At 48.0% G+C, this 13,325-nt stretch overlaps 1 protein-coding gene across 2 annotated transcripts in view; it reads left to right on the forward strand.

Annotated features, from left to right (window-relative positions):
• The window catches only part of PPT2 (palmitoyl-protein thioesterase 2), a 55,506-nt gene extending 48,796 nt beyond the window's left edge, over positions 1-6,710 (forward strand). Inside the window, exons 9-10 of one of the 2 annotated variants that reach the window (XR_014004874.1) lie at positions 1,402-4,063; positions 4,106-6,710. Coding sequence is in view for 1 of the 2 variants with exons in the window: in XM_081183516.1 (XP_081039642.1) it covers positions 1,402-1,545 (144 nt within the window). In the remaining variant the exon portion in view is untranslated. Of the gene's footprint in view, positions 1-1,401 lie in introns of both variants that reach the window. The other variant, XM_081183516.1, reaches the window with a different exon arrangement.
• Positions 6,711-13,325: the final 6,615 nt, after the last annotated feature.

Below are 13,325 nucleotides of genomic sequence, written 5' to 3' on the forward strand. Positions count from 1 at the left end.
TGCACACACACACACACAGAGAGAGAGAGAGAGAGAGAGAGAGAGAGGTACCTTGGTACTCAAACGGCCTGGCTCTCAAACAAATCAGCTCCTGAACACTGCAAACCCAGAAGTGTGTGTTCTGGTTTGGGAACGTTTTCCAGAAGCCGAGTGTCCGATGCGGCTTCTGCTTGTGTGCCGGAAGCTCCTCAGCCAATCGGAAGCCGTGCCTTGGTTTTCGAACCATTTCTGGAGTCGAACGGACTCCTGGAATGGATTAAGTTTGAGAACCAAGGTACCACTGTATATATCTTAGAATGTTCCTGTCAGTTGCAAGTCCGCTCCTCATCAACCTACCTGAAGGCCTAGATTTTGAATGTAAATATTTCTAGGCTGGTTTTCTTCCATAAGACCTTCAAAATGGCTCCTGAAGGCTAGAGGGGATGCCTCTGGATTTGAAATATCAGAGGAAACCCGAAGCATTTGTGGCCTAGTTAAAACAAGTGTGTAAGAACCAGGACCTCAAAATCCCGTCGAAAGGTACGTGTCTCTTGCGTGTTGCAATCTAAAGACACAACCAAGCGACATATTAACAAGCTAAGCAGTTGGCCCCTTATCTCTCTCGCACTGACCTAGCCACTGTGATCCATGCGACGGTCACCTCCAGACTGGATTATTGTAACTCGCTCTACGTGGGGCTGCCCTTGAGACTGACCCAGAAACTCCAGCGGGTGCAGAATGCCGCAGCGAGACTCCTTACGAGGTCTTCGCTGCGGGATCACATTCATCCGGTGCTATACCAGCTGCACTGGCTCCCGGTGGAGTACAGGATCAGGTTTAAGGTGCTGGTTTTAACCTTTAAAGCCCTATACGGCCTAGGACCCTCGTATCTACGGGACCGCCTCTCCTGGTATGCCCCACAGAGAAACCTACGGTCTACAAATAATAACACCCTCAAGGTCCCAGGCCTCAGAGAGGTTAGGCTGGCCTCAACTAGAGCCAGGGCCTTCTCGGCTGCAGCTCCAACCTGGTGGAATGCTCTGTCACAAGAGACTAGGGCCCTGCGGGACTTGACATCTTTCCGCAGGGCCTGCAAGACAGAGTTGTTCCGCCAGGCCTTTAGTCAGGGCGCAGCCTGACCCCCTCCTCTGGCAACCTGCACAGAATTTTGTTTAATCGGTTGCCACCAATGTGATTTTAACTAATTTTTATAATGAAATATTTTTAGAATGTGTTATTATTTGATTGTTTATTTGATTGTTGTTAGCCGCCCTGAGCCCGGCTCAGCTGGGGAGGGCGGGATATAAATAAAATTTATTATTATTATTATTATTATTTTGTCTTCAGCTTCATGACAGGGCACTTTTTTATTCTTATTTTTTGAGCAGGAGTTTAAATGACCTCGTTTCTCCTTTCTCTCAGGTGTACCTGCTGGATACCTTTGGCTTGAAGACTCTGGACGCTCGAGGCGACATCGTTTTTTACAAAATGCCAGGCGTCACCCACACAAACTGGCATTCCAACCTCACAGTTTATGACACTTGCATTGCCAAATGGTTGACGTAACTGGCGGGGACTTGAGGAGAAGCTGGCAGAGGAGGAGAGTGTCCTAAACCGAGATGCGCTGTGGTACCTCATCTTGGCATTTCTTCCCAAGCGAGAAGAAACCCCGCTTTTGTTACCTATAGCTTTTTGTTTCGTTTTTGTTTTTAGGATGGTTGATATTTTCTTTCATAGTGGAAGAAACCTTTTTCCCCTGCAGGACCTTTTGGGGAAGGCTTGGAGCAGTTTGGGGGATTCCAGGGGCTGCAGGGCAGGAAATGACCGTGCCATTTTTTAATTTTTGGCAGCTCTGACCTGTGAAAGCTGCAGGAAAAACCGCAAAAGGACAATTCAGCAGGATCAAATACTTGAGAAGAATTGGGGGGGGGATTTAGGTGCTGAATTTAGCAAAGAGACTGAAATCAGGAAATGTATTACATTTAAATGCAACAGATAATGTTCCTATTTCATATTTCCCGCTTCTAAACCTCTTGCAGAAATCTATGCCTTGTGGAAGCTGGCCATATTTCTCTTTGAAATTCTGACACTGAAAAGGTTGGATTTAGAAAATGCTTTTTCAATTGGACTTTTAAAAAAGACATCACATTCTTTCTGGCAAAAATCTGAATACTGTTTCTAATGGAGACTAAAGTTCCAGAAAGGTGACAGAAAGTAATTGTGAGAACGTTTCAATAAGCTAACATTATTTTGCACAGATAAGTTGAGATTTCTGCTTTGACATTTCAACAGAGAAGATGGGTCAGTTTGTAATATTTTACCAAAACTCCAGTTCCCTGGCATTTTCAAATTTTAACCATGTAGGCGTCACCACAAAATCATCTAATGGTTCAGGGTTGCAGTTTTTCCAGTAATTTGCTTCAGTCTCTTTGTTTGCACCACAATGTTGGAAGGCGCTTCAGAGCTTAGTCCTCCAATCATAGATCAAAACAAATATTTTAAATTATTGATTAAATGGAAAGGCAATATGTATTTATTAGAAATGTGTATATTTCCCCTCCTCCTTTAGAAGCACATTCTCAGAAACTCAGGTTAGCAACAAAAATCAGTGTAGACAGAAACTTCGTCATTTGGTCTGTTGTCTATATTTTTTTTTAAAATGATATGTGCTTAAACCACCCAGTGACAGCTGTTAAGAGGCAGCTGCTGGCTGATTTTGGGAGAGCATCTGCTAAAGTACCCTCATCTCTTGGAGGGAAAACTGCAGAGCTTCACCACTTACAGAAAGGGAAAGGGACCTGGCGCCCTTTCTGATATTTTGGGACTACAACGTCCATCATCCCTGACTGCCGGCCATGGCTGCTGGGAGTTGGAGTCCCCCAAGATGCGAAGGGCCACAGATTCCCCACCCGCCTGCTACAGTATTAACTCTTACTATCACCAAGGTACAATAGGACATACCGCAATAGGACTCAGGTTTAACGCTGACTGTGGATCCAGGCTGTGTTTATGTGAAGCACATTCATTTCCTCAAATAATTACAGGCGCTGTCGTTTACCCCTCACAGAGTTACGATTCCCAGCAGCCCTTAACAAACTGCAGGAAAGAATGTGCCTCAAAGTGTATACTCAGCTGGAGTTTGAAAAAGGAAATGAAAAGGGAAATGAAGACAAGACAGGGTTCACTTTCAGCTGCGCTTGGTGAGGCTTGAGGGGGATAATTATTCTTGGAAATGTTTTACATGCTATGTGGAATGAGAGAATGGAACGCTAGACTGCTCCACTTCTAGCAGCGTGGAGAGAAGTTGTGTTTTTGAATGTTCCTCCACATAAAAGAAAAACACAAATCCTTTATGTAGTAAACTGGTACACTGGAGAGAAATGCTTAGCTTAGCGCTTTACCTGTTGTCTTAGCTGCCTGCATGCTACAGAAGGGGCTTTTTAGCAGGGGAACATCTAGAAATGTGACCCACACAATCCGAAGTCTGGCCACTCAGACTCCTTATCCCTCCCTTTCATTCCATCTACTACGTTGATCAGCTGGCTCTTAATGTGTTTCAACGTTCTTCCTTTGATGAGGTGATAACCAGAGCTGTCTATATAGCCCAGCTAGCAAGCAAATGGGCAGTATTCAGATTTCATCATGCAAAGTTTGAGTTCGTTTTCACAGGCTGCCTGGATTTTTTAAAAAAATATTATTATTTGCATAAATCAGCCGAAAGGCGCAAAACTTTGGGTTTTACTGTAACGTATGGCAAGCAAGGTAGATTGTAGAGTTGAGGAAAATCCTCACTACAGTGGTACCTTGGGTTACATACACTTCAGGTTACAGACTCCACTAACCCAGAAATAGTACCTCGGGTTAAGAACTTTACCTCAGGATGAGAACAGAAATTGTGCTCCAGCGGCGCAGCGGCAGCGGCAGGCCCCATTAGCTAAAGTGGTGCTTCAGGTTAAGAACTGTTTCAGGTTAAGAACGGACCTCCGGAACGAATTAAGTATTTAACCCAAGGTACCACCGTATTCCAAAGTAAAAGTGCAGGTAGTGGAGGTGATTAATATCTGAGGTGCCAGATTGCTGTGAGGTACTGAGGACTTCCTCCGATTTTCTTCCTTGGCGTGAATAGCATTTTCGGTTTGCTGTCCGAGCACCAGAAGAAGGCTACATTTGCACCGAACTCCCATCTTTGCTTAAGGTGCAAAAATCCTTGTTCCAGTGGTGGCTGGTTGACATTGGGACCGATAGGGCAGGAAGGAGGGAGGCCGGCAGTAGGTGGCGCCGGAGCCAATGGCAGGCAGAAGCAACGAATTCTACTTTTGTCCCCATCCTCCTCCCTGCCGAGTCCTCTAGGGGGCAGCACTAAGCAGGTGGAAGCTGACAGGCAGCGCCACCCTCTGGTTGTAAATAAGAAGGCAGGCAGGTCTGGGCTGGCAGAGAGCAGGCGGACAGTGGGGCAGACTGACAGTGGTGCTCTTGATTGTGCCCCATTCCTTTTTCCATGTAAGTCAGGGGGAGACAACCTAAGGCCCGGGGGCCAAATGCGACCCAATCGCCTTCTCAATCCAGCCTGCTGATGGTCTGGGAATCAGTGTGTTTTTACACGAGTAGAATGTGTCCTTTTATTTAAACTGCATCTCTGGGTTATTTGTGGGGCATAGGAATTCGTTCATTTCCCCCCCTCCAAAGTATAGTCTGAGGGACGGTGGACCGGCCCACGGCTGAAAAAGGTTGCAGACCCCTGATATAAGTGAATGGATGCATTTCCTTCACCCGGGGGGGCGGGGCGGCAGAGAGTAAAGCATTGCATTTTGGGCCACGGTTGCTGAGGTAAAGCCTTGGCATTCGGTTGCAAACATTTGGCACTGCCTTCCCATGCAGCTGTCCAGTTTTAGCAAAGGTCTTAAGATCCTTCTAGCGCGAAGTGCCAAGGACTGGAGGTTCTAATAATAGAATAAGGACCTTTTAAAAAATACGCATTTGGGGTTTTTTTTTGCAAAGCATGTACTGTACTTTTCCACATGTGAACACAGCCCCAACGAAGTCACTTGGGTTTGCTTCAGATTGTACTTTGTTTCAGGACTGCACCTTCATAATAATGTTCATAATAATAATTATTATTATTTTGAGGCTCAAATAGTTAGAAAAATTGATGGACATTTGTGTGTGAAATTAACAGAACTTGGGAGTGGGGGCTGTTTTGAGGAGTTCATAATTTACTAGCCACTAGTGTGGATTTTAGCAGCATTGTTACAGTTCTTCATAGTTCTGCAGAAGCTTAAGATTTTATTTACCGTATTTTTCGCTCTATAAGACGCACCAGACCATAAGATGCACCTAGTTTTTGGAGGAGGAAAACAAGAAAAAAAATATTCTGAATCTCAGAAGCCAGAACAGCAAGAGGGATCGCTACGCAGTGAAAGCAGCAATCCCTCTTGCTGTTCTGGCTTCTGGGATAGCTGCGCAGCCTGCATTCGCTCCATAAGACGCACACACATTTCCCCTTCCTTCTTAGGAGGGTAAAAGTGAGTCTTATAGAGCAAAAAATACGGTATTTTTTGCGTTCTCACATGCAATGTCTTGAAGGTTTTTTGGGTTATTTTTGCCATGTAGATAATATAGGATAAGGGATAAGGAAATGTTTTTGGCATGAATATTTATTTTTATCATATGGAAAGCTGAAGCCGTACACATTTTGGATCTGGCTTGAATTAGTAGAAGTAAGTGTCCCCCAGATTTCTGATGGCCAAGGCATGCTTTTAGTTGTTGTTGTTGTTGTTAAAATTGGAAGCGCAGGTGCTGTTGCTACACCTGAAAACCTTTCCTTTGGAATGTGTACAAGTCAGAACAGAGAATCTCACCCCTTTAATTTCTGCATGAGCTGCTGTCATCTAGGCCCACCTCCTAATTTAAAAGCAAGACTTCTGGAACAGCGGCCATTGCTTCAACCTACATTTAAAGCACACAGCTTCCCGCAAAGAATCTTGGGAACTGTGGTTTGTTGAGGGTGCTGGGAATTGTAGCTTGGTGGGTGTAAACTACGGCTCCCAATGGTTTGTCCAATGATTTTCCAATCATGCCTGATGCAGAGACAGGGCCGAATTGTTTTATCCTATCTGCTTGCCTCCCATATCTGGATTTGGAGGAAAGACGTGCTAGACCAGTTAATCGTTCAAGGAGTTTGGTGGGGGTTCACACAGACTTGCTCTTAGGGTGGCAAGTTGTGGACTACCCTGAGTTGGATGGCGAGTCTGTGGCAACGAATTCCCTACACAACCACCCATCCCACTTCCAGAAGGGTTGTGGGGGCCGGGTGATCTGGTTGTGTGGCAAGGAGATCTGGCAGCTGCTCAGCATGAATCTGGTACTTGCTTGTGTCCTCAGCGTGGCATAAGTTACCTCTGAGCAGCTGCTGAAACCCTTTTCAGATTGGGGTTGCTGCAATTTGGGGGCTGCTTTTGAAGAGGGTATGTACATTTCTAACCGCAATCCACACATTACAGCCCTATTTTTCTCAATCTTTTGTCCAATGTGGGACTCAAACCCACAACCCTGAGATTCAGAGTCTCGTGCTGTACCGAATGAGCTATCCCAGCCTAGTTACAATGGTGGGAATGACTCAGCTAATGAGTCCCATCAGCAAAAGCCATGTGCATGGGCTTCGGCTTTTGTAATAGGGCTCCCCCTCTATTCACCCTCAAAATTGGCTTGGGGTGGCGGTAGCAGCGAGGTCAGTAAAACAGCACACAAGGGGAGGAGAAGCAGCGATTGCTCCATCTTGCCCAAATGCTTGCTGGGACAGATTGATCTTAGTGCAACGTTGAGTTGGCATCTGTTTTGTCTCGGGACATTGAATTCCTCCCATTAAGTTCCTTGAGAGGATGAGCAGAGGAGACCATTTGCAGAACAGGTGATCCTGGCATTGCATCCTCGAGAGCAAGTGAAAAGAGTGCATGAAAATGATAAAAAAGTGAGTTTTCCCCACAATGTAAAGCTACTGTTTCTCATTTTCCCGTGTTCTAAAAGCACATTATCTGTGAATAGCACATGATCAATGAGACTTAGAGGAACTATTACAGCCCGTGTGGTTTCTTTCTTTCTAAGTCTTATTTGCATCCCTGAAAAGCTTTCATATAATCTGCATTTCTCACGCTGCCTTATGTGAGGTTCCCACCCCCCTCTTCTGTTTAGGTCCATGGTAGCTTGTGTCTGCAAACATAGGTACAGTTTAGAGCAGGCATAGGCAAACTCCAGCCCTCCAGATGTTTGGGACTACAATTCCCATCATCCCTAGCTAACAGGACCCAGTGGTCAGGGATGATGGGAATTGTAGTCCCAAACATCTGGAGGGCCGGAGTTTGCCTATGCCTGGTTTCGAGTGAAGACAAAAGGAAACTTTTATTTTCTTTTTTAGAGCAGTGGGGTTGCTCCCTAAGTACACTTCGCTACATTTAGTCGAGACATTTTCTTTCCCCTGCAAGGCCAGACTCAGGAGGTGTGGGGGATACAACTGTTTCAGGCTTGAACTGGAAAATCGCATGTGGGAAGCGATTGGCTGGTTTCCCATCATGTCACCAAGGTCACAACATAACACCTCACACCATTTTAACAACTCTAGGCTCTCCTAAAGAATTCCGGGGACCGTAGTTTGTCAAGGGTGCTGGGAACTGTAGCTCTGTGAGGGGTGAACTATAGTTCCCAGGATTCTTTGGGGGAAGCCATGATGGTTAAAGGAGATAAAAAAATGTGCTTTAGATGTACAGTGTGACAGGGATGTAAGAAATGGTTTTTCGTCAACTGCTCTCTGCAGCAAGAAAACATTAGGCGATAAAGGAACCAAAAAAGTCTATGAACATTCACGTAGCATTTCTGAAGAATTAAAAAGCAGTTCAAAGTGAGAGCTGCTATTCAATTGGTTGGCATGCCCAACCCTCATTTTAGCTGTGCTTTGGGCCTTATCTCACAACTGCCCTCTGTTTTTTTATGTTCTGCCTTTACCTTTTTACATGTCCTGTTGAACTTTTATGAGTATAAATTCCTAGGCCTGGAGTTCCCTTACTGCCCGCTGGGACTGTTTACATATTTATGGTTTAAAAGAACCTTATTTATTGCTGGTAAGTTCTAAGCATGGCTTGTCTGATTGGGGGAGTGGCCAGAGTTCGTCTCCTCCCAAAAAAAACCCCAACCCTGTGAGAAATTCTTCCTCTGCCTTAGGGTCAGGCACAGTTTTGTCGATGGGGTTACACATGGCCTTCTTATGTGGCCAAAGGAGGCTGGTTGCCTTCCCTGGCATCTAAAGTCTCTCTGTATTTATATGAATAAAAGCAATTTGTTCCCAAGAAGAAAATGTGCTTTTCTGTGTGTTGTGTTCTGAGGAGTCGTTTGAAAAGGGGAAAGAGGTGGGGGGGGGGACATAAAAGCTGCTGTTATGAGAGAGAAAAAACTGCTCCTTTTCCCTTATGGGGTACCCAAGAGCCCATATAGAGTCCTTTGTAGGTTCTCTATCAGTAGGAGAAAATAACAGAGACCAACCAGAGAATATTGAGAAGCAAAGCAGCTAGTAAGCATGATCTTTATTGAACTGTTGCAACAGGGTGCTCCCCCACACGCAGGAGAGAGGAGGAGGACCCAGAGCCATGCGTGCAAGCCCTTATATAGAAATTTAAAATTGCCTGCTCTGGAGTTCAACCACCCCCAGAAAGATCATACCTACATCACAGAAAAGGCGGTCTACAACAGAAATCTGAGTGCCTTGTTTATCTCCTGTCTGGCAAGTTACCTGGTTGCATTATCTGGGTTTTGGCCACTCTTTTGTTATTTTAACTACTCAATTCCTGAATCTAGGTCACAGGTCTTAGGCTCACACCCTGTTCATATCTTGAATGTGCCCTTAAGACAGGATTTGTGAGGACAGGAGACAATGGGGAGGTTTCCCGCTTTGACCTTGCAGAGAAAGATTTGAGGTCAATTTGTTCAGGACCTTTTCTGTGGGGTTTCAGACATCTGGTTTATATATACAGTTATGAACATTTATATATATGACCTTAAAATTCTTATAACACTGCCTTTTTACCAAGTCGGATCGCTGCATCTAGATTAGTATTGTCTACACTGGCTGGCAGCTGCAGCTCTCCAGGGGTTCAGAAAGAAACCTCCCCCCGCCCTCCGTGGAAATGCTGGGAATTGAAGGTTCATGCAAAGCGATGGAATTTGCTTGGGCTTAAGCTGTGGGTGGTGGTGTGGTGCTGTGGGTTAAACCACAGAGCCTAGGACTTGCTGATCAGAAGGTCAGCGGTTTGAATCCCCTCAACGGGGTGAGCTCCTGTTGTTCAGTCCCTGCTCCTGCCAACCTAGCAGTTCGAAAGCACGTCAAAGTGCAAGTAGATAAATAGGTACCGCTTCGGCAGGAAGGTAAACGGCGTTTCCATGCGCTGCTCTGGTTCGCCAGAAGCGGCTTAGTCATGCTGGCCGCATGACCCGGAAGCTGTACGCCAGCTCCCTCGGCCAGTAAAGCGAGATGAGCGCCGCAACCCCAGAAACGGTCACAACTGGACCTAATGGTCAGGGGTCCCTTTACTTTAAGCTATGGCCCACCTGTGGCCCTCCAGCGGACGCAGGGCTACAACTCCCAACATCCTTCACAGCTGTTGCCAACCTGTTGCTCTCCAAATGCTTCCTACTCTCTTAGAGTCCACCAAGTTGCCTGCCGCCCTGGGGCACAGTGTCCCATCACCTGCACCTGAAGGGCCTGGCTGCGGATTTTGTGCAGATGTTGCTGAACTACAATTCCCATCATCCCTTGTTCTTGACCCTTCCGGCTGGGGCTGATGGGACTTGGAGTCCACCAACACTCAAAGAGTCTCCCCCCTCTCCATTGCCTGCACGTGGGGTGGGGTGGGGTGGGGTGGGGAGGAGGGCTTGTATACCATCTCCACACACCCCCTCCCGAGGCAGAAGGATGTTTGGGCCTGGCTCTGCTTCCCGATCAATGGTAAAGGTAAAGGGACCCCTGACCATTAGGTCCAGTCGTGGCCGACTCTGGGGATGCGGTGCTCATCTCGCTTTACTGGTTGAGGGAGCTGGCGTACAGCTTCCGGGTCATGTGGCCAGCATGACTAAGCCGCTTCTGGCAAACCAGAGCAGCACACGGAAACGCCGTTTGCCTTCCCGCTGGAGCGGTACCTATTTATCTACTTGCACTTTGACATGCTTTCGAACTGCTAGGTTGGCAGGAGCAGGGACCAAGCAACGGGAGCTCACCCCGTCACGGGGATTCGAACCACCGACCTTCTGACTGGCAAGTCCTGGGCTCTGTGGTTTAACCCACAGCACCACCCACGTCCCTCCCGATCAATACCTGTGCTTTAAAGTAATTGGGAGTAAACGGCACATAGAATCATAGAGTTGGAAGGGAGGATCACCTGGAATATTCAGCTGCCCCATACGGGGATTGAACTTGCAACCTTGACATGAGCACCACGCTCTAACCCATGGGTAGGCAAGCTAAGGCCTGGAGGCCGGATCTGGCTCAATAGCCTTCTCAATCCTGCCCGTGGACGGTCCGGGAATCGGTGTGTTTTTTACGTGAATAGAATGTGTGCTTTTATTTAAAATGCACCTCTGGGTTATTTGTGGGGCATAGGAATTCGTTCATTCCCCCCCCCATCTAGTCCGGCCCCCCACAAGGTCTGAGGGACAGTGGACCGGCCCCCTGCTGAAAAAGTTTGCTGACCCCTGCTCTAACCAACTGAGCTATCCAGGCTGGTGGGTGTCAGTAACTGCCCGGGCCCACTAGATGGTGGTCTAGGATCACCAACTGTCTTCACGTCTGTTGCACATTTTAAACTTCATTCTGGATTCCCACCTCTCCTAAAATCCCCAAAGGAAAATAAGTGGGGTGGTTAAAAACAACCCTTAGCTTAGGCTGCGAGTGTGGCTTCCCCTGCTTTCCTCAGCCTGTTCTGGACGGCAACTCCCAATACGGCCGATCGGAGTTGTAGTCCAAAGCATCCAGAGAACAGCAGGTTGGCGAAGCTGGGCCAGTGAGCTTTGTTGCCGAGTGGAGATTTGAACCTGGCTCTCCCTGGCCATCTGGGACACGGGTGGCGCTGTGGGTTAAACCACAGAGACTAGGACTCGCCGATCAGAAGGTCGGCGGTTCGAATCCCTGTGACGGGGTGAGCTCCCGTTGCTCAGTCCCAGCTCCTGCCAACCTAGCAGTTTGAAAGCACGTCAAAGTACAAGTAGATAAATAGGTACCACTCCAGCGGGAAGGTAAACAGCATTTCCGTGTGCTGCTCTGGTTCACCAGAAGCAGCTTAGTCATGTTGGCCACATGACCCGGAAGCTGTACGCCGGCTCCCTCGGCCAATAAAGCGAGATGAGCGCCGCAACCCCAGAGTCGGCCACAACTGGACCTAATGGTCAGGGGTCCCTTTACCTTTACCTCCCTGGCCATAGCCCAGGACAGGGGGCCCTTTGGTCATCCTGATGTTGTTGAACTACAATTCCCATCAGCCCCAGCAAACCTAACCCAATGGCTAGGGATGGTGGGAGTTGTAGTTCAGCAACATCCGGAGGACCAAAGATTGGGTACCCGACCTGCTCTAACTACTCCATCATGCTGCCTCTTATACAATCCACCCAGCTACAGTGCTTCCGCATTAATTGATGAAGAAAAGAATAATTTAAATTGAGAGCAGGCAGGCAGTTCCCAAGCCACCGGCTCCAGTGCATGGATGTATTTTTTAACTGGGGAGGAAAGCAAAATGCTTTCACAGATACTGTACTTTATTGATGAATCACCTTCTGCACTTTTATAACTGCAATGAAAAGGAAAGTAATTAAACGAGGAAGCTTTCCGAGATGGTCCCCCCCCCCTTCACCTGAACAATGAGTTTGATCTAACCCCGTGACTAACTTTCCCCAGTCCCTCCTCTCCCAGAGAACCCAGGCGTCCTGGCTCCCTGCCCTGCGGGAGTGGATTAGTTTTAGAAGCCAGTGGCCATTTTTTGCTTGTCACATTCCATAGCAGCAACCCATGCGTAAAAAGCAGGAAAGTCCAGCATGAACAGAATTTACACTGATCTCTAAATAGGCATGAGGGTGGTGGGTGGGGTGGAATCCGGGACTCCTGAGCTCTCTGGAGGCCAAGAGGGAAACTGGACATCTCTTCCAACATTTATTGCGCGCGGGCACCCGGCTCCCTTTGCTTTACGAACGAATGGCGCTTTCGCAGGGGAGGTTTGGGCGTGAGAGAATCCAGGGCCGACGGCTTACGTGGCTGGAGCTAATGTCAACACGAGTGAAGGGTGCGACGTGGCACAAAGTCCCGGCCCCACGCCCTGGTCGATCCTGCCGCCAGGTTAAGTCACTAGTCCTCGGTGAGGATACCAAGCGGCGTCGCAGCACCGCCGCCCCCTAGCGACCGGGTATGGAAACGCGGAGTGTGTGTGTTAAACAGCACCCTTTCCCAGCTCCATGGAGAGGTTTCAGCTCTGAAGTTGTTGCTTTCGGAGCCTTCCGAAGGGAGAACCCAGGCGTCCTGCTACGGTTCCTGCTCCGCGGGGTTCCGGGAGGGGAGGGACGGAGAGAGGAAGGTAGGGTCAGGGAAAACAAGCAACCTTTCCAGCTGGGCAGCCAGACGGAGGAGTGGATTAGCCCGGGCAAATCCTTTTAGCGCGCCCCATCACATGGTCCGTTTAAGTGGCTTGTTGTCTGCAAACCTCTCCCGCAAGGCAATTAGCAGCGCGGGGGGGGGGGGAGAGGGAGGAGAGAGCGAGGGAGAAGATGCCCTTTAAAGGGGAAAAGGACGGGGACGAACTTTGTCCGGAGAAAAATAGCATAGAGAGCGAGGTAAGCCAAGCACAAAAAAAGAAAGAAAGAAAGAACGAAAGAAAGAAAGAGGTTTTCCTATCCTCTCTCTGGGCCGATCTTTTCATGGGACCCCCGAGTGCTCTGATTTGTAGCAACGCCGTGCGTAAAAAGGGGGAAATGGGTTACTTTTAATGGAAGTTGGAACACCGTGCATTTAAAGCGCGCGCGCTGTGCACACACAAGTATTGCGCAGTTTAGTTTGAGGGCGCTGGGAGCTGTAGCTCTGCGATGGGCAATCTACAATTCCCAGGAATATATATATATTTTTAGGGGGTTCGGATGTGCGCGTCCGATTTAGAACACACACTAAAGCTGGGGGTGTGTGCGGATTTGGGAGCCAGGATTGCCCGGGTTCTTGGGAAAGTGGGGCACTTCGATTTTAGCGTCCTTTTTGCAGAGAGATGGGCTTCTGTGCTTGGTCAGGCAGACAGCAGTTGGCCGGGTGCAGCTTGCTCTCCTGGCGTGGAGATGCG

This window comes from Podarcis bocagei (assembly GCF_964188305.1).
Source record: "Podarcis bocagei genome assembly, chromosome: 2".
Lineage (NCBI taxonomy): Eukaryota > Metazoa > Chordata > Lepidosauria > Squamata > Lacertidae > Podarcis > Podarcis bocagei.